Source organism: Lytechinus variegatus, chromosome 13 (assembly GCF_018143015.1).
Source record: "Lytechinus variegatus isolate NC3 chromosome 13, Lvar_3.0, whole genome shotgun sequence".
In the NCBI taxonomy this organism is placed as follows: domain Eukaryota; kingdom Metazoa; phylum Echinodermata; class Echinoidea; order Temnopleuroida; family Toxopneustidae; genus Lytechinus; species Lytechinus variegatus.
This window is the reverse complement of record NC_054752.1, coordinates 29,086,255-29,106,642: the sequence shown is the minus strand read 5'-3', so window position 1 is coordinate 29,106,642 and position 20,388 is coordinate 29,086,255. Positions and strand designations below refer to the sequence as shown.

At 36.1% G+C, this 20,388-nt stretch overlaps 1 protein-coding gene across 2 annotated transcripts; it reads right to left on the bottom strand.

Moving 5' to 3' along the window:
• Window positions 1-997: 997 nt before the first annotated feature.
• Window positions 998-19,502, bottom strand: LOC121425890. 2 transcript variants are annotated; one of them, XM_041621979.1, is made up of 7 exons: window positions 18,977-19,502; window positions 6,198-6,386; window positions 5,646-5,753; window positions 5,027-5,287; window positions 4,044-4,242; window positions 3,026-3,171; window positions 998-1,685 (listed from the first exon to the last, which is right to left on the bottom strand). In XM_041621979.1, the coding sequence occupies exons 4-7, from the start codon at window positions 5,040-5,042 to the stop codon at window positions 1,381-1,383; spliced, it is 666 nt and encodes a 221-aa protein (XP_041477913.1). In that variant the 5' UTR covers window positions 5,043-5,287; window positions 5,646-5,753; window positions 6,198-6,386; window positions 18,977-19,502; the 3' UTR covers window positions 998-1,380. The 2 variants fall into 2 exon arrangements, with proteins under 2 accessions (XP_041477913.1, XP_041477914.1); XM_041621980.1 differs by lacking the exon at window positions 6,198-6,386.
• Window positions 19,503-20,388: the final 886 nt, after the last annotated feature.

The window sequence follows — 20,388 nt, the reverse complement described above, 5'->3', positions numbered from 1 at the left end:
TGACTCATCACATTCGAAGCTTTTGTGGCCAGGTCGTTTACATCGTTTGCATACGAATGGCTTGACGCAAGTTGAGGCGTGGTGACCAGTATCCAGGCACCTCGAACACGTTGCTACGGACGCTCCCTTTGATTGCGCTTGCCCATCATGGAAAATTCTCGCCTTGAAAGAGGCGAGCCTGGTATGGCGATCAAGCGGCTTATTTAGCTTCTCCACGTATACAACCCTGTCGCCATTTAGACATGATGTAAGCTGACCATTTACACGTAATCTTTGCCTCGTTATCTTCCCTTTCACTTTACATTTCATCTCCTCTAACTCCTGTGCTATCACTTCGTCACTCACTGATAATGGTATATCCTTTACTGTAATTCTCAGTAGATTTTCACTCCTCTCCTTTAAAAAGGGGTTTGTGTCGAAGATGGGTATGTTTACACCCCTCATTCTCAAACCTTGAGCTAGTAAGGGTAATCTGTTCTCTCTCTCTTTCAAGTAAATTCTCCATAATCCACCCACCTTTTGTATACCCATGATGTTTTCAGGAGCAATCGACTTAGAAATGGCAAGATAAATCTCCTCTCCTGTGGGCTGGTTCAGTTCCGCATTAGGTATATCTGCTTGACGCATGAATACGGGTTTCGAACCGGCATCTCGTCGGCTTGGGTTATCGGCCGTTGCTTTCTCAGCATAGGTAGTATCTATCTCCTTCCTAGATCCATCTCTATCTCTTCCATCACCCTTCGAGTGATTTTCAATGTCCACTGAAGATCCTGCTGGTACCTCCATCGTGGTGTTGACAAATACGTTTTCAAGATAAGATTTCCGAAAATATGAAATTTTAAGGTACAAATCAGAGAGGTATTTCTGCGATCGTAATCGTATGAAAGCGCCCTCTACGTCTTTATTTATATCTAATAATATAATACATAAAGATTGAAATATCAAAACCTTATAATCAAGGGTTGAAAAGGAGTATTAAACAGTATGATGACATCAACAGTGTGATTTTAAATGGTGATTAATCAAGGCGATAATATAACACCAACAATATGTGATTAGGAAGGGCACTAACTACAACTTCAAGATATATGAATTATAGGCCTACACAAAAAGGGTTGACTTTGTAATCTGATCTAGGTATAAAATTAGTATTGAGCACAGAATATTAAAAAAATAACTTCTGGGTAATGATAATAATTATTTATAGTGATATAGAGTACTTTCCATCTTGATGAAATAATCAAAGCGATTCAAGGATTGTAGGCAAAAATCCACAACAGATTAAAAACTTTGACGATGAACGTACTAATAAAGATGCCTAAAACACTCTCATAGGCCAACAGGTATATTTTCATAAATTATTACACCGCCATGAGAACTTTAAACTGAAACCATTTCAGTTATGTAATGTTTTCCTTGGAACGTAGACTGGAACCACTTCCACGGCAGAGCGGTCCCATCACTTGACTCGGCGATGTGACTCCGGAATCTACTCATCCAGAATCGAAACGACTCCAATTCGTAGGCTACAAGCCAGTCGTTCCATATTGTAAATACCATCAGCTTGAAGTTGGAAGTCCGTTTCCACACCGTCTGAACCCGCTTGCCATCCAAATCTGCCATTAGGATATCATGGGGATAGCCGTCCTCAGTTGAAAGATAGTCAGACCAAAATATCTTGCCAACTTGTAGTGAGATAGAGGCAAAAGAAAAACGAGTGGTTTTAGGATTATGTTTTAAATTCGGAGTTTAATGGCCGTCAAACATCGAAAAAGGTAGCCCCTGCACCCAAATTTCCTTACACCTTTAGTTGTTGAAGCTTATCGGATACCTCAGTGCACTTATTTTACAATTACACATTGAAATGTTGGCTTTTATATATTTTGACTATGGAAAGCGGTAGACGCCATAATTCGTTACAGGATTTTCCAAACAAGCAGACACACACAAGCGTGTGAGTTGTCATATTTTATGATCAAAGTGCATGTGGTCACCCAAAGGACTGTGCGTTTACACGTTGACGTCTTTCGCTTTCCATAATTGTAGTCAGATAGAGGCAAAAGACAAAACGAATGGTTTTGGGATTATGTTCTTCAAGGTCAAGTCAACCCCAGAAAAATGTTGATTTGAATAAATAGAGAAAAATCAAACTAGCATAATGCTGAAAACTTGATTAAAATCGGATGTAAGATAAGAAAATTATGACATTTTAAAGTTTCGCTTATTTTTCACAAAACAGTTATATGCACAATTCAGTGGTATGCAATCGAGAGAGTCGGTGATATCCATCACTTACTATTTATTTGTTTTTTTATTGTTTGAATTATACAATATCTTATTTTTTTTACCAATTTGACATCAAGGGCCAACTAAAACAATAGTAATGCCATATGTTCAGAGCGAAATATAACTTTGATTTACAGGACAATGAGGAGAAAATTAGAATATTTCATATTTCATATAATACAATACAAAAGAAATAGTGAGTAATGTCATCAGTCCCCTCATTTGTATACCGACCAGGATGTGCATATAACTTTTTTGTGAAATTAAGCGAAACTTTGAATTGTCATAACTTTCTTATTTTACATCCGATTTTGGTGAAATTTTCAGTGTTATTCTTGTAAGATTTTTATCTTTTTATTCAAATGAACTTTTTGTTGCGGTTGACTTGTCCTTTAATCTAGGGTTTAATGGTCGTCTAACGTTGAAAAAGAATGCCTTTGTACACAAAGTGCCCTTACACCTTTAGTTGTTGAACCTTATCAGAGACACCAGTGCATTTATTTTACAATTACATATTGACTTTTGTTTGACTTTTATATATTTTTACTATGGAAAGCGGTAGACGCCATAATTCGTTACAGGATTTTCCAAACAAAGCAAACACTAGCGCGTGAGTTGTCATATTAATCAAAGTGTGCTAAACCTACGGACTTTGCGTATACTGCAAAGGCCGATTTCAAAATCAAATCTTTGTCGAACGACGTCCTACAGATTTGGCAAATTTAATCCTTGTACCTACTTTTATCTTCCACGACGAGACTGCATCTAGCTACTCCTCCTGGATATTTTTTTTCCTCGGAAAATAAATGGACACGGCCAGCAGTGTTCATACAATCGTCTACGGTGCAGCTCATTATCCCTTTCGAATCCATCCAGAAAAGTAGTCTGTAATAAATGAATACAAGAGCCGGAATAGCGTTTTTTTAATCACTGAGATAAGCACGAGTATTCTTTTACTCCAATGACTGAATGTGAATTAGAGGGCATGACTCCAGTGTTCCATCTCACAAAGACTTACGATTGATCCACTCAACCTTAAAGGTCAAGTCCACCTCAGAGAAATGTAGATTTTAATAAATCAGACAAGCATAATGCTGAAAATTTCATCAAAATTGGATGTAAAATAAGTTATGACATTTTAAAGTTTCGCTTACTTTTTCACAAAATAATTATATGCACAAATTAGTCACATGCAAATGAAAGAATCGATGATGTCCCTCACTCACTATGTCTTTTGTTTTTTCATTGTTTGAATAATACAATATTTCATTTTTTACAGATTTGACAATAAGGATCAACTTGACTGAACCATAAAATGTTAAACAATGGTAATTCCACATGTTCAGTGACAAATGAAAATTTGTTTCATATGACAATGAGGAGAAAATTAGAATATTTCATAGATTACAAAATGAATAGTTAAAAATGTCATAACTTTCTTGTTTTACATCCGACTTTGATGAAATTTTCTGTGCTCTTCATGTTTCATTCTCCTCTTTTTTATTCAAATGAACTTTTTAATAGAATGGATTTGTCCTCCAACATGGAAATCCTACTATGTCACATTTTTCTCCTAGAAACTTGCACAATGTTCTTTGTAAGCAAATAGTAGTACACCAATTTGTCACGACAACGATGGATGCACGAATATACATCATTATCTAGAAATTAAATGCATTTTAGATGTTGGCGTTGCTGGCTTTCTATAGTTGTGGATGAATCGAAACAACGAAATAGAAATCGGAGATGGCGCATACCTTCGGATGTGTGAAATGGCCATGACGAACGGACCAGGATAAATAGGAGTATCCTCTCGTGTAGTCCTAGTGTTGAAGATGCCATGGTAGATTGTCTCCTCATGTAGCATATCCGGAAGCTGGTGGCGCGTTATGAGACCAGAGTCGCTGTTACCCAGATACAACCAGGTAGAATTGTCGCCAAGCAATATACTCCTTCCTTTGACAAAAATAAAAACATAAAACATTCAGAGTTCGCCAAGTGATGACGAAGTCAGTACAAGCAGTTGGGATAAAAATGGTAAGGAAAGTGCACATGCCCCGTGGGGTGGGGGGGGGGGGGGTGTCAAAAATTTTTCGACGAAAAAGTGCTCCCGAAATTGATTGGGGTCTCTTCCTTTCTTTTTTGTAGTTGTCAGATTTTGCCCCCCTTCTGGTAAACACCTGTTTAAAGCCTTTTTAGTTGGTTGGCAGCCCCTTTCACCATCTGCTCTGCATCAATGGTGTTGCCGTCGCGTGTTGCTCTTTGGCAAGACCGTGCTTGGTAAACTCTGTAACTTATCCTGTATTATGAATTTAGATGTCGCGTTCGCACCCTGAAAAAATGCCACTACTGGATTGTAGCGGGACCAGGGTTCAGTTTCATAAAGGACTTGCGACTGTGGTAACTTTGCCATTATGACAACTACCATGGTAACAGGGCTGCAGCAGCCATTCAGAATCAAGGTTGCCGTGATAGCTGCCATAATGGCAAAGTTACAACAGTCATATGAAACAAGCCCCAGGACGGTCTCCCTTAGACTCACAGAAAGCAAGTTTGAATACGGTCCATTACAAAATGCAAAGACCACGACTAAAAATAAACATATAATTCCTGCGGTGGGCCTCCATACTTTTTCCTCGGGACAATGGGCCATGAGCATAATTTGAACAAAGAGCAAATCGAGCCTTTTGTAAAAAAATTCCACATTGAAAAAAAATGGTTGAAGGCCCCAATAACTAACCTTGTCCGGCATACATTTCGGTGAAGTCGTTGAAACGCTCAAAGTGGCCAGAAGCCCCTGGTCGGCCACGCTAGAAGACATCATTCGCCGCAACGTAGACCAGATCATTCAGGCGATCGTAGACCGTGTAAAATTTGTATTGCACTATCATTGGATCGGGAGGAGCTATCAGTATCTCGTGTTCCAACTCAAATGTCGGCATCTTGAACAACAAGAGCTTTCCTTCATTGTCGACAATCCCACCCATTTCCCCGTTTTTCTCTGCATTAACATAAATGATAAAAGGGTTTTACTTCGTCTGTTTCTAATATTACCACGGATGTAAAGAGGAAAATGTTATCATAAAAAATAATGAATTCGATATAGAAATGTGAAACTTATGATGATTATCATGATAATGATAAGACAAGTAATCAACACTTAGCAGTGGCGTTATTAGCTATTATATATGACGAGGTTATCATGGTTAGTAAGCGAACCATTTTGTTAAGCCTTTTCTAATGAAAATTTTGTCATACCATCCAGAAAATAATATCATACTTTCATTTCTTTTTCAACAAAAAAAGATGATGAAGAAGTTAAAGAACAAGAATTTGACGAGAAATATCTAATAACTTACGGCACTCGTCACCGTAGTAACCGAAAGTACAGTCGCAATCGTATCCCTGGTCGTACGGATGTGCGTAGCACTCCTTGGCTTGACTGCAGGGGTTCGATAAACATGGATCTGTTGGTTGGATTAGCAAAAAAATTACAACAAAACAAACTATCAAAATCAAAACAATACAAAAAAGCAAAGAAAAGCAAATACATACAATCTTTACAATATAAAACACACACGAAATGCTTTGGTTGCAGTGCCAAACTTTCGGAAGTATGGAAGGCCAATGAATACCCATCTCAAGTAATGTGCTCGGGGACATGGGGGAAGTGCAAATGACAGCCGCCCTCAATCATGCTTATCGTACGTATTCACCTTTCAACCAATCAGCGCACTCCTTTTTTTAAAAGTACTGTGGACACAATTAGTATACACTATGGCGTCATTGGCCTTCCATACATGTCCATATCGTAATAATTATAGAAAGCAAGAGGGCCTATATCAATCTCTTTTAAGGGATTGCCCTTGCCTCCTGCGTAATCTATATGATCATATTAGTCAAGTATATACCTTTGTCAGGAGCACAATAAACGATGGATGTGGTGGCGGTTCTTTCCTGGTTTCGTTTGAAGACAGAACTTGTATTGACGAGGGTTCCTTGAACCAGTACCCCATCCTCAAGCCTTAAGTACCGGCAGCTTTGACACTCAGAGGTCCTAAGTGTCGACTTTAGCCGAGTCCCTCCGATAGTCGTGGAAGCTTGAAAAAGATAGGTAACAATGGCGGAATAGATAATCACAAAAAGGATACACTTGAAAGAATCTCTTACTGAGGATTGTGGTCTCTATGCTATCGGTCTGTAACCTCCTGAAATCATTAGGGAGCAACCTTTCCAGAAAAATTACTTATGTTGATACATTTGGAATAGGACAGTTGAGAGATCACTGAAAATCATCTGGTATGCTGCCAAAGATCTCTGGAAGACTGTCAGAGAGACCACTGAAAGAACTTTGAAAGACCAAGACAATACCCCCTTGATCCGAGACGGTAAACTCTGAATGACATTTCTTGTCTAGCGGAGATTGTACACTAGTCCTATACAGCGATCTTTCAATAGAAATCTAATGGTCTTTTATGGAACATGATTTTTCGAAAATCTTTTTTTCAGACTTTCCCTTGTCTTTCAATGACTTTTAAGGATCTCTCGGCAGTCTGTTAGTGATTTCGACAAAAAAATTGAGAGACTGTCGAAAGATAGTGGAAAGACTAACAGGGCAATTCAATGCTTTTTTTATCTCTTTGTTTTTTTCTCTTATAGCTTTATTTTTCATTTCTATTTTAAAAGATAATCGAGTCAAGTTAAGCCTTGGTCCTAGCAATTGGTCCACTTCTGGTACTACTGGAGGATCATCATCGATCAAGAATATGCTCCTTTAATTTCATGTAAATGAGATGACAAATGTTGTTGTCCGAAATGTCCAGCCTCGACAACACAACACTGAACATGTTGAATCGGCCAAGAAGTCCTTTGGAAGCTCACCATTGTGATCGAGAGTGCTTAAAGACCACTGAAAAACCATTTTCCTGAAAACCCGCTGAGCGACTGTTTTTTTTTTAACTGTCTGCAAGCCTAAAAATATGGAGAATTATATGAGTTAAAGAGTAATATAGCGTTACAAGACCTATACCCCTATTTTTCTTTTCCGTTCGTCTCTCCTCATTTTCTTCCTCTTTTCCCCCTCTTACATGTCACATTTCCTTCTTTTTCAATACTTCAAAATCATAGGGAAGTTTGCCCCCCCTTATAGCAGCACGTTGAGCATAATCAAAGTCAAACGAAACATTATTGATCATACTTACCCGTCACAATGACCACCGTGACGAAATATATGTGTTCCAATCCCAGAAGACCAGCAAACATAACTGCAGTTGATTGGTAGGCCTACTTCAGTGAACTTTGAGTAAAGTAATGCGTTCCGTCTTAACTGGCTAATCTAATTCTTATAGATTTTGCGCTTGATGCTAACACCGCAAGTGTTGAGTGCGATTCATCCCAAACTTCAAAATAGCATTTGACTATAAGCCAGTCCGTAGTTCTTTTCTGCGCATGATCAAAAGATTCTACGCATGATCAGAGGAAGGTCATTGTACTAAAGTGACATGGTGCTTTAAAATCTAATGAGATAAGCACCAACTTTGATGTCTTGATTATTCATATATTCTTTTGAATTGTAAAAATAGTCTATCCCTTCAACCCTTCACCATTTCTCTCATATGTTTTGTACACAACCATCTCGCGATACATACGCAAAGGTAAAAAAGGTCGTTACTTACTCAACGCTGTAGGGCGCTCTTCCCGAGCGTTTCCTTTCCACAGAGATACGATCTTACGTATACGTAAGCTCCCGAAGGGAGCTAGAGAGGGAACTCTTTTCGCGCGTTTTCTTCTCCCATAGGTTTTGTACACAGCCAACATGGCTGCCGGCGGACAATTTGAATGTTGATTTTGGAGGGTCAATATTTAATTCATGAATGACGTCAAATTACGCAAAATGCACTTCTATAATTGGCTAAGACGCTAATGTTTTCATATCTTATGAATTAACACGTTTTTTCCTTCCCACAATTCCCCACGAGATCTGTGCGAAGTGCTGTTCTTTTGGAATCTGCGAATTTCCAGTTTCTACAACGAAATGGCTAGACTAATCATCTTTTCATAGAATTGATGTTCGAAATCGTGATTTCTGAGTGAACTTCATTGCAGCAGAAAATCTTGGAGGGAACATCAATATTAATCTAATGACACTCCATAAGAATAAAAGTTAGTTAAGTTCATTTTCATGTTTTGATTTCACTTGCAAAGGTGATGTGTTTGCGGGGGTTCGGGGCCCATCCCGTATTTATTTTACTACGTAAACCTCCATTTCCATACACTCCCATTTCTTTTGCCTAACTTCCAAATAAATCATCTGTCAGTGAGTTTCTCAAAAAAATAGGCCTAACTTACCATTTGTCGTAGATCTAGACCTTCATCGGAATACTTCATGTAGGCAAAAAGTAAACCTGTATTTCAGCTTTATTGTCAATTATCAGGGGGGTAGATGTGGACTTGTTTCCGACCTCCTGTTTTAGTAAGGACAAACTGTCGATTTTGGCCAGAGCGAGATCCGGCCTTGATATCGCCGGGCTAGCCGGCTAGCGAGATTGTCGATGTAGTCATGGGGTATGAAAATAGCGGGGACGGACTAGGCCCAAAGGCCAAACTTCAAGATTGAAAGTTGAAGTTTAGGCCTAGTCCGTCCACGCTATTTCATCTTCATATTGATTCTCAGCAGCTTCTTTTATTCATAAACCTTTTACTTCAGAGTAATCATGAATGAAATCCAATTGATTTACTGTTAGATTTGAATGAAATGGCTTAGGCCTAGACGTAAATCAAGTTTCTATTTGATCAGGCTGCCCTGGGCCTGGCCTGGGGTGGGGTGGTATTCTGAAAACGTTTTTAGTACATAATTATTACTCCATTCAAATGTGATGTGATTCTTTAGTTATATACAGGACCAGCATAGTCGGATAGACCAGGTCCTGATTCAGCTATAAAGCTGGAGCAATATATGGTTGGAATCATTTTACTTTAATAAACATGTCGGGTACCTGGTACGCTTATGCCTCTCTGTGAAACTTTATGATACTATAGAGAGAAAATGAAGTTTTTGGACCAGATAATTTAGTTTGGATTATTCATGGGCCAATGATATGGGCAGCTGGAAATTTTTTAAATATTGTTTAAGAAGAGTAGTTTTATTTATCTCCTCTAATACTCTCAAACTGTAAAAAAAAAATTATTGCAGATCCAATAGGACCAAGAACTTAGCAGTTCATACCCGGTCAGAGGGACAAAATTGAAAGCCATGCAGATCAGCAAGTATGAGTTACACTCTAATGAGGACATCTGAATTGGAAAATTGCAAGGTATGCTTGTTGTTTTAAAAATAATACAGGCTGTATCTAAGCTCATCACCCCCCCAAAAAAAAAAAATCAGCAACAAATAGTCTAAATAAATAAATAGGGAGGGTATGGCTAATTGAGCTGAATCAAGATAGGATATCACGTAAAATTAAAGTTCCATTGATAGTATATTTGCTTGAATTCAAATTCACCAGTATTTCCATTTTCACCGGCCATACCTTCTGTCTATGTACATGTACATAAAAAACCATGATATTAACAGTTATCATCTGATAAATATGAATTAATTTGCACTCTTTATTATCAAAACATATTGTAAATAGTTATATTGATATATCAATGTATCTGGATGTAGGACAAGAGTGACAATAGTATTAAATAGAGTTTAAATCTTAATATAACTGGACTAAATGAGTAAGAATAATTTACATCAGCAGCTCATTTTGTTCTTTCTCTATTTTTTACAATACAGGTTTCCCACTGCACATGCTGTTTAAGTACCGGTATCACAACAAGTACCAAGACGGAAGAAATATGAAGGCCAAGTTAATAAGTAGTTACATCAAATTAATTTGAATAGATATACCAACAAATCATTGAATGTTTTTTAAACTGCAAATCTCTAGAAAAGAGTGCAGTACAAGTTCAGGTTCATCAGCGGGCAATGACATTAACGTATAAAAAATTTCACACAAAATACAGGTAAGAATATTTTGTTTCTAACGGGCAAATGTATCATCTTTTATTAATATCTAATACTTCTACTAGTTCTTAGAAGTTTTGTGAAATTAAATATAATTTCCAGTTTAAAGGCCTATTGTATACAAGACAAAAAATTATATTTTGAAATAACAATCATGCGTAGATAAATGTTAATAAAGGTGATCAGAGGATTAAAAAATCATTTTAGTATCACTCCTGGACCTCATTTCATAAAAAAAGTTATCACTATTGTAATCTTGTCACTTTGACAATTACCATGGTAACAGGGCTGAGCAAGAAATCAAGGTCTTTATGGTAGATGGAATGGGCTTGGAAAAAGTTACCATAATTGCAAGTCTTCACATCATGGCTGAATAATTATGTAGGGATATTAAATTGCATTTATTGTTATCTTAATTTAAAAAAAATTTGAAATGGGTTACCTGTGCAAAATATATAAATAGACTATATTTTAAAAATAGATTGAATTCTAGCCACAGTGACAGTAGACAATATCAAATTTTGTGAATGATTCACTAATGTATTGACTGTGAAAGGCATGCACTCTTTAGGGAGATTCTGGAATTATGCCCCCTTTTTTATGTGGAGTGCTCTCACATCAGTAGAATATATCTTGTCAGCAAATTTGGAAGGAATTTACTTTTTTTTTTGAGTGACAAACTTTTGTGGAAAAAATATACAGAATATCACAGATTTTTATGCTCCTTTTATGAAATCCTGGCTGCATCCCTCATATTATCTATTAGGCTTATCAACATCTTTTTAATGAAATTTTTAGTAAACATTGTATATTTTGACTTAAGTGTAGAAAAATGTACTTAATCCTTTATTTTTTTAAAAATATAATGTAATGCTTAGTAGACTCTAATTGTTGTTATGTTGTTTTCAATGTTTTAGTAAATGGATTTCTTAATAAACATGTTGATTTTGAATTGAATTATTTGATCTTGGTCATTTTCATTTATTAATCGCCAATTTGTGATGATATATTGCTACCAAAATTTTTTAAGCACAAATGGCACAAGATATTCCACTTTGTGCTGACATGTGATGATGCTACTGTGACATCATGAGAGCAAACAGCAGTTAATTACAATATTCTTTAAGAGAAATAAGGATAAGAGTGGGAAAGTACGTAAAATGACAGGAAAATTGTTTGCCTTTATGCATATATGTGTGTATATCTCTTCCTGAGAGAGAGAGAGAGAGAGAGAGGGGGGGGGGGGGTCAGGAGATAGGGGCAGTTAGTGAAAGTGGTTTGTTTGGGAATAAGCAATCATGTGACCTTACTATTCATGATGGGTATATGGGGGAGGAGAATTATTTCCACAAAATTTGGAACCTGTATATAAAATGTATTTTTCTTTCCATATAAAAATTACACCAGATTCATTTCCAGTTGAAAATAAAACAATGAATATCCTATAGCCTACAATCGGTTTGCTCTCTTGTCTAAATACTTTTGAGAATCCCCCTAAAATATTGTACCTAGGTCATGGTTATTGATATATGATAATGACATAGAAGTCGCCATTTAAAATTTAGTGCTCCCGACTGCTATTCACAATAGGACCTTGATTGGAGACTGTACAATAATTATGTAACAGAATTTGATTTGCTCTTTATTTTTTTTTTCAAATTATAAAATAAAGGTTCATTTCATTTTCTTTAAAAAGAAAAGATAAAAATAAATAAATAAGGGCTTCAAAAACATAAAGAGATGTCATCGTAATTACATTCAACCATTATTGTCAACCGAGGAACATTTACACGATTTAAGGGGAAAAATTATTATGGCGCCATTTTCTTTGGGAACCTCTTCTGTAATTAGTAGAAGGAAAATTATAAGAAAAGAGGGCAAGTCAAGCTCAATTAAAATCCCTCCCATAACGTTTCCAGTTATTGCCGTAGTAAAAATCCAGGCAACTTGCAGCTGAAATAAATCAAAGGTGTAGTAAGTAATAATCGTGACAGGCATGAACAAATAGATCAATAAAAAAACGATTACTTATTAAGAATGAATGAGTGGCATGATGTATTTTAATCACAGACACCAACGATGAGGTCGCGCATTATGCTAATTAGTGACAAAATGCTAATTTACATACTTTTACGCTATGCGCGAAGGACGTTCCATGACCACGCCTCCATTTCGCTGGTGTACCAAAGCAGTGGCAGTGTCCATAGGCTTGTACATGTAAAATGGGAGCAGTGTGCACTTTTGACCCTCCAAAATTTTCTTCAATTCTGACCGGATGCAGAAGCGGAGTTTCCACCCCCTTAGCGTTTCATTACGCTGTCTATGTACTGTCCGATCTTCCCCATGTAGTATCTTTGTTTGAACCAAATGTGATCAAAATTGATGCAGAAATAAAGAAATGAGAGCAATTTTAACAAAAAAGTAGAAAAAAAGATGGATATGACCTCATATCAATCACCTTTTGACGGCGAGATGAGCTTAGACCCTATCATCTTCATGGGACACATTGTGGTATTATCCAATGATCATAATGTATAAAGCGTAAATATTTCTATTTTTTACAAAGATAATTCATCGACAGTAAGTCTGTAATACTTTCAGAGTTCTTCCATGGCCAATTTTCAATTAAATGGTGTACTTTCTATACCCTTATCGTACCATTTTCTGAAATACAATAACATGTTTTCATGTTTTATATTTGAATTATTCCATACGATTTTATTTTCAAATTGAGTTACTTCGAATATATTAAGATAGTGAAGTTCAGCCCATGAAGTAAGTCTGTATAAAATGTAGGTAATGAATATTTTTTTTTTTTTACATAATTTGATCATGTCTACTGGAGAACAGTTAAATTGAATGGATAATGGGGTTACACTTCGTAATTCCGAAGGTTCTTTATTCCGAAGGTTCGTAATTCCGAAACACGTAAATTGCCTATACCTCGATGTTCGTTAATCCGAAAACGAAAAAGGGTTCGTTAATCCGACCATTTGTGGCGTCATTCCGAAAACGAAATAAGGTTCGTTGTTCCGAAGGTTCGTTTATCCGAAAACAAAATGAGAATCTTAATTCCGAAGGTTCGTTAGTCCGAAAACGAAATAAGGTTCGTAATTCCGAAGGTTCGTTAATCCGAAAATTAGATAAGGTTCGTATTTCCGAAAATGAAATTAATTCATTTTGGTAACAAGAACGGTGTTGTCCTTGCAAGATAACAGGATATTATGCAATGATAAAATAACGAACGATGATACATGTGTAAATTATGGCCAAAGCATGTAATGATTTAAGAATAGGCGCCCGGATCAAGCATACGGTAAACTTCGATTTTATCTGAGCAAATGCTGCCCAAGCAAATGGTTTCAGCTAGGGGATTAAGAAAAGATTCAGCTAGGGGATTAAGTGTGTTGGTCAGGTGCGAGTAACCTCCAGATAATAGGATTTGTATTGGAGGGATGTCATCTTTGTCTCACCTGCATAGCACAGTGAGACTATATAGGCGCCGCTTTTCCGACGGCGCCGGCGGCGGCGGCGGCGTCAACATCAAATCTTAACCTGAGGTGAAGTTTTTGAAATGACATCATAACTTAGAAAGTATATGGACCTAGTTCATGAAACTTGGCCATAAGGTTAATCAAGTATAACTAAACATCCTATTAGAGTTTCATGTCACATGACCAAGGTCAAAGGTCATTTAGGGTCAATGAACTTAGACCATGTTGGAGGAATCAACATCAAAATCTTAACCTGAGGTTAAGTTTTTGAAATGACGTCATAACCTATAAAGTATATGGACCTAGTTCATGAAACTTGGACATATGGTTAATCAAGAATCACTGAACATCCTGCATGAGTTTTATGTCACATGACCAAGGTCAAAGGTCATTTAGGGTCAATGAACTTTGGCCGAATTGGGGGTATCTGTTGAATTCCCATCATAACTTTGAAAGTTTATGGATCTGATTCATGAAACTTGGACATTAGAGTAATCAAGTATCACTGAACATCCTGTGCGCATTTCAGGTCACATGACCAAGGTCAAAGGTCAATGAACATTGGCCGAATTGGGTGTATCTGTTGAATTCCTATCATAACTTTGAAAGTTTATGGATCTGATTCATGAAACTTGGACATAATAGTAATCAAGCATCACTGAACATTATGTGCGAGTTTCAGGTCTCATGATTAAGGTCAAAGGTCATTTAGGGTCAATGAACTTTGGCCGAATTGGGGGTATCTGTTGAATTACCATCATAACTTTGAAAGTTTATGGATCTGATTCATGAAACTTGGACATTAGAGTAATCAAGTATCACTGAACATCCTGTGCGCATTTCAGGTCACATGACCAAGGTCAAAGGTCAATGAACATTGGCCGAATTGGGTGTATCTGTTGAATTCCCATCATAACTTTGAAAGTTTATGGATCTGATTCATGAAACTTGGACATAATAGTAATCAAGCATCACTGAACATTATGTGCAAGTTTCAGGTCTCATGATTAAGGTCAAAGGTCATTTAGGGTTAATGAACTTTGGCCGAATTAGGGGTATCTGTTGAATTACCAACATAACTTTGAAAGTTTATGGATCTGATTCATGAAACTTGGACATAAGAGTAATCAAGTATCACTGAACATCCTGTGCAAGTTTCAGGTCACATGATCAAGGTCAAAGGTCATGTAAGGTCAATGAACTTTGGCCATGTTGGGTTTTTTTGTTGAATAACCATCATATCTCTGTAAGTTTATTGGTCTAGTTCATAAAAAGTGGACATAATAGTAACCATGTATCACTGAACATCTTGTGCGAGTTAGAGTAGTTTTCAAAGTCAGCACTGCTGCTATATTGAACTGCGTGATGCAGGTGATACGGCCAGAGGCATTCCACTTGTTAATAAGAGCATTTAATTTGAAAAAAGGGAATTTTCCATTTTGGAAAAATAGCATTTCCCTGTTAATTATTTTGGGATATAAGTTCCCCCTGCTACCCCCCCCCCTCCTCAGAGGCAGATCCAACTTTCGCCAATGAGGGCGAATTTTTTTCATCCATAATTTTCCCAATCGGCAACTCAAAGTTGATTTTTGTTTGTTTGATTCTTTGAAAGGGTATATAGTCCTAATAGCCAATATTAGCCTTATTCTTATGAAATAAAGTAAATATGTAATAATATCATAAGCCCTATTTAAATAATGCAGGCGCGAAGCGCGAGCTTTATATTTTTTGTTGAAAATATGATGGGCAATATGTTTGTGAAATTGTCATCTTCAATACAAGATGGCTATGTATGAACTATAAACTAGAAAACAGCTGCGAGCAAGAAGCGCGAGCAGAAATTTTAATTATAAGCTCTGACCTGATCTAAAAGGGACATGTTAAGGGATTTTTGCAGTTAGCCATGAAGACGATACATGTTTCAACCAAGGGCGGTGGAACGTATTTTTCGGGGGGTGGGGGGCAAAGCCAAAAAGGTGCACTTCTATGCCTAAACGGACATTTTTTTGCAAATCATGAGATTATCATCTGTGTAAAGCTGTGTGTTTTGTAGTAATTAAGTTGAGTAATGTTTTTTAATTGATTTATGATTGATAAGATATATATTTAAGTTTTATTTTCGCGAGCAAACGTAGCGAGCATGTGGTTTGGAAAAAATCAAATCTGAAGTTTTTTTACTCGCATTTTGGTCAATTATGGACCTAATTTCTGTTAAAATTGCATCATTGTGAGATATTGCGAGCGATTCACAAGCTCAAGCTTTGGAAATTTCATGTAGGCCTAATAAGACATGATAGTAATAAGAATAATAATAATAATAATAGTAATAATGGTATTATTTACCAAGGGAAGCCACTTCAGTTCTGAAAACTGTTACTATTACGGCTTTAGCTGGGCTGCCTAGGCGCCCAAAGGAATGCATTTAATTTCTTCATACCGGGTACCTATTCACTTCACCCGGGTTGAGTGCAGCATGCACAGTGTGGATAAATTTCTTGTTGAAGGAAATTACGCAATGGCTGGGATTAGAACCTACAACCACTATTTCATGGTCAGAAGACTGATCCACTGGGCCACAACGCCCCACATAAAAAGTTAACATTGCGAGAATTTTTTGGTAATCATGAAAACAGATGAACATTGTTAACAAGAGGCGTAACGATCAATACAGTGTTATTAACATTTATATTCTTTATCACCATTTTTTTATCATATTCATCGTTTGGGATTATTATGATCATCATTAGTATTATTTTATTTTATTACCGGCAGAAGCTCCTATTAAAAATGACATCCCATCCAATACAAATCCTATTATCTGGAGGTTACTCGCACCCGACCAACACACTTAATCCCCTGCATCTTTAAACCATTTGCTTGGGCAGCATTTGCTCAGAGAAAAATCGAAATTAAGCGTATGATCCGGGCGCCTATTTTTAAATTAATACATTCTTTGGCCACAACACACACATGCATCATCGTTCGTTATTTTATCATTGCATATTATCCTGTTATCTTGCAAGAACAACACCGTTCTTGTTACCAAAATGAATTAATTTCATTTTCGGAAATACGAACCTTATTTAATTTTCGGATTAACGAACCTTCGGATTAACGAACCTAATTTCGTTTTCGGATTAACGAACCTTCGGAATTACGAACCTTATTTCGTTTTCGGACTAACGAACCTTCGGAATTACGAACCTCATTTCGTTTTCGGATTAACGAACCTTCGGAATTACGAAGCTTTGGAAATACGAATGTATGCGGGATAATGGTATACCGCCTAATTTATGTAACCAAAACTCACAAATGTATTTCCAGGGTGGTTCATCACCTCTTACAATTTTTGGTAACCAAGAAAGTGTGAGTGATTTCAATCTAGAATTTATGTCAATCATATCCAAACCCCATATTGGGATGGATTGATAATGTAAACTCTTCACTTTTTCTCTTTTAGAATTCCATGAATATGAATGAATCATTTTATTAAGTTCTGTGGCGTGTGATACGTCGAAACAAAACCCCAAGAATCAGACCTAGTCTAGTTTATGTGTGCACAATAAGACTGACTGGTTCAATCTGCAATTTAATAACAGAATAAACAATACTGCTATAAGCTAAATTGACAACATGTCATGGCATATATATATATCTATATATAAAATGGCTATAGATTTACAAACAGGCAAATAACGTTGACCGGCATTACAACTTAAATTATCCAACAAATTACCACTCATTCAATGAACAAGGTTATGATATAACCTTGTTCTCAGTTACATTTCCATGTGTGGCAAAACAATGGTGGCAATGTTTGGCTTAATTTCTATTTTTATATGGGACAAATGTTTGATTTTCTTACACTGTCAGTTTTCATTACAGCTATTCATCATATAACTTGGCTCTTATGTAAATTTAATTCTTTAAATTATTTTTTTCTTAATTAAATATAGAGATTGAAAAATTGAAATTTTCTTGCCATATTACTTTCCACCAATAGAGGGCATACACAAAAATATGCCCAAAACTCAAGTTTTTGAGCGATCTGGTGAATACAAAAATTATTCCCAAGATACTAATGAAAAATAGATTGTAATTGTATGGAAATCAGCAATTTTGGTCACAAAAGTGATATTTCAATGATTTTTCAAAGTGTGTGCCACTCATTCAATGAACAAGGTTATAATATAACCTTGTTCTCAGTTATATCTCCATGTGTGACAAAATAAGGGTGGCAATGTTTGGCTTATTTTCTCTTTTTCTTTGGGGCAAATGCTTGATTTTTTTACACTGACAGTTTCCATTAGACCTGTTAATTCATACTGCTTGGCTCTTATTTAAATTTAATTCTTTATATCATTTTTTCTTAATTTAAAATAGAGATAAAAAAAATGAAAATTTTCTTGCCATATTACTTTCCACCAATAGAGGGCGTACACAAAAATATGCCCAAAATTCAAGTTTTTGAGCGCTCTGGTGAATAAAAAAATTATTCCCACATTACTAATGATGAATAAATTTAAACTGTATAGAAATTAGTAATTTTGGTCACAAAAGTGATATTTTAATGAATTTTTAAAGTGTGTGCTAGTATATACAGCATTGGCATACCATAGTCCTACCTGTAGATTCTCCACAGGTCAGATGGTAGCAGTGAACAAGTGGTGTGCTCTATACAGCATTGGCATACCGTAGTCCTACCTGTAGATTCCCCACAGGCAGGATGGTTGCAGTGAACAAGTGCAAATTACCTTGACAAGTTTCAAGGTCATATCAAGTATAAGCATACTGTATACGTCATGTAGTACAGATCAATGCCCCTAAATTCATCCCTTTTGTACAACAGTTTTCATAATAAAAGAAATCAATTACTACTTCAAATGCGTATCTGTTTACTTCTTTATGTTTACATGGCTTATGACAATGCAGACATCACGTGCCCGAAGGCGCCAAATTCAAGTTACATACACAACTACGTAAACGCCACGTACGCTTTCTATTACATAATGCATGCATGTACACGTATACGGCGTTTTCATAAGAACAAATTCACTCAGCTTACATAGCTTTGACATATTAATTCGTAATATTTCAAACCATATTTCAGCATGCCACTCGGCTTATCTGATAATATAACTGATAAACTTCAAAATAAACACACAAAAAAAACAATACTTACGTCATTGGGCTCGTATCACGAAATTAAAGAAATTTAACAACTAAACGGACAACCGACACGCTTTCCATGACTGTACAAAAGAAAAACAATACGCCCTCAATCGGTGAATTCAAATCTAATTAAAAATAAATTTACAAAATGAAACAAAGAGAGTCATCATAAATTAGAAAATTACTAAAATCTTTATCCTGTACACGGCAAGTTCTTTGATATAATTTTGGGGCATGATGTAGCATGTGCTTATATACAAGTAACATTTTTATAATAACTATTTTCCCATAGTATGTCAGATTTCTCATCTTCCAAAGATTTATAATACGTTTAATTTTATCTATCTTTACAGACCAATTAAGGACATTAAAGTCATTGGTATTCTTGCATAATACAAGCCCAAGGTATTTAATTGGTTCATCAGACCATCCAAAATTGCATATACCATTTGTTTTATTATAATTTATATTAAGTGGTATAACTTTGATTTTGTTTAAATTAAGTTTTAAGCCAGAATGATCCCCGAACTTAATAACATTTTGAATTGCGACATTTCTTACCTGGACGGAATTAACAGAAAGAGCGGTGTCGTCTGCTAGCTATGAGATCTTTAATTCTTTTGAAAAATGGTTCTTTGTGGAAAGGAATCTTAATACCACTGACTTTCTTTCTGTGACGTCATTACCTTAACAACTAAAACAAATAACAAAGCCGATAGAGGTCACCCTTGTCTACACCCTTTTCTATCTTAAACTGTTTTTAAAATCCAACCATTATTTATTACTTTGCCTCCAGCGTTTTTATATAATACTTCAACCCATTCGATAAATTAATCTTTAAAATTTAATATTGACAGGGTTTCGAAAAGAAAGCCATGTCTCACACAAACAAAATGTTGTTTGAAGTCTAAATACCAATCCTTGTTGTTCCAAAATTTTGCAATAATCAATAACATCTTGTAAAACCTTAAGTTATCTGTTTTTCCGGCGGCGGCGTATCTGAAATGACAGCATATCTTTAGAAAGTTTATGGATCTGAAATATGAAACTTGGGAATAATACTAATCAAGTGACACTGATCATCCTGTGCAAGTTTCAGGTCACATGATTAAGGTGAAGGTCATTTAGGTCATTTAAAAAGTGTGACTTTATCAGAACACTTTGTTGGTGCATAAACATTCGATAATAAATAACAACAATTATTATACATTAATCTAAGAGCAACGGTCCTTCGAACATTTCTGGCGTAGATGTTGACAATTTCTAGAGGTAATTTCTTTCTCAATAATATTGAAACTCCTTTGGAGTGGTTAGACCCATTACTAAAGAAACATGCACCATTCCATTGCGATGAAGTCTCGTGTTCTAGCTCTTTCGTCCAGTAAGTTTCTTGTAAACAAACAATATCTGTCTTTTGTGCAC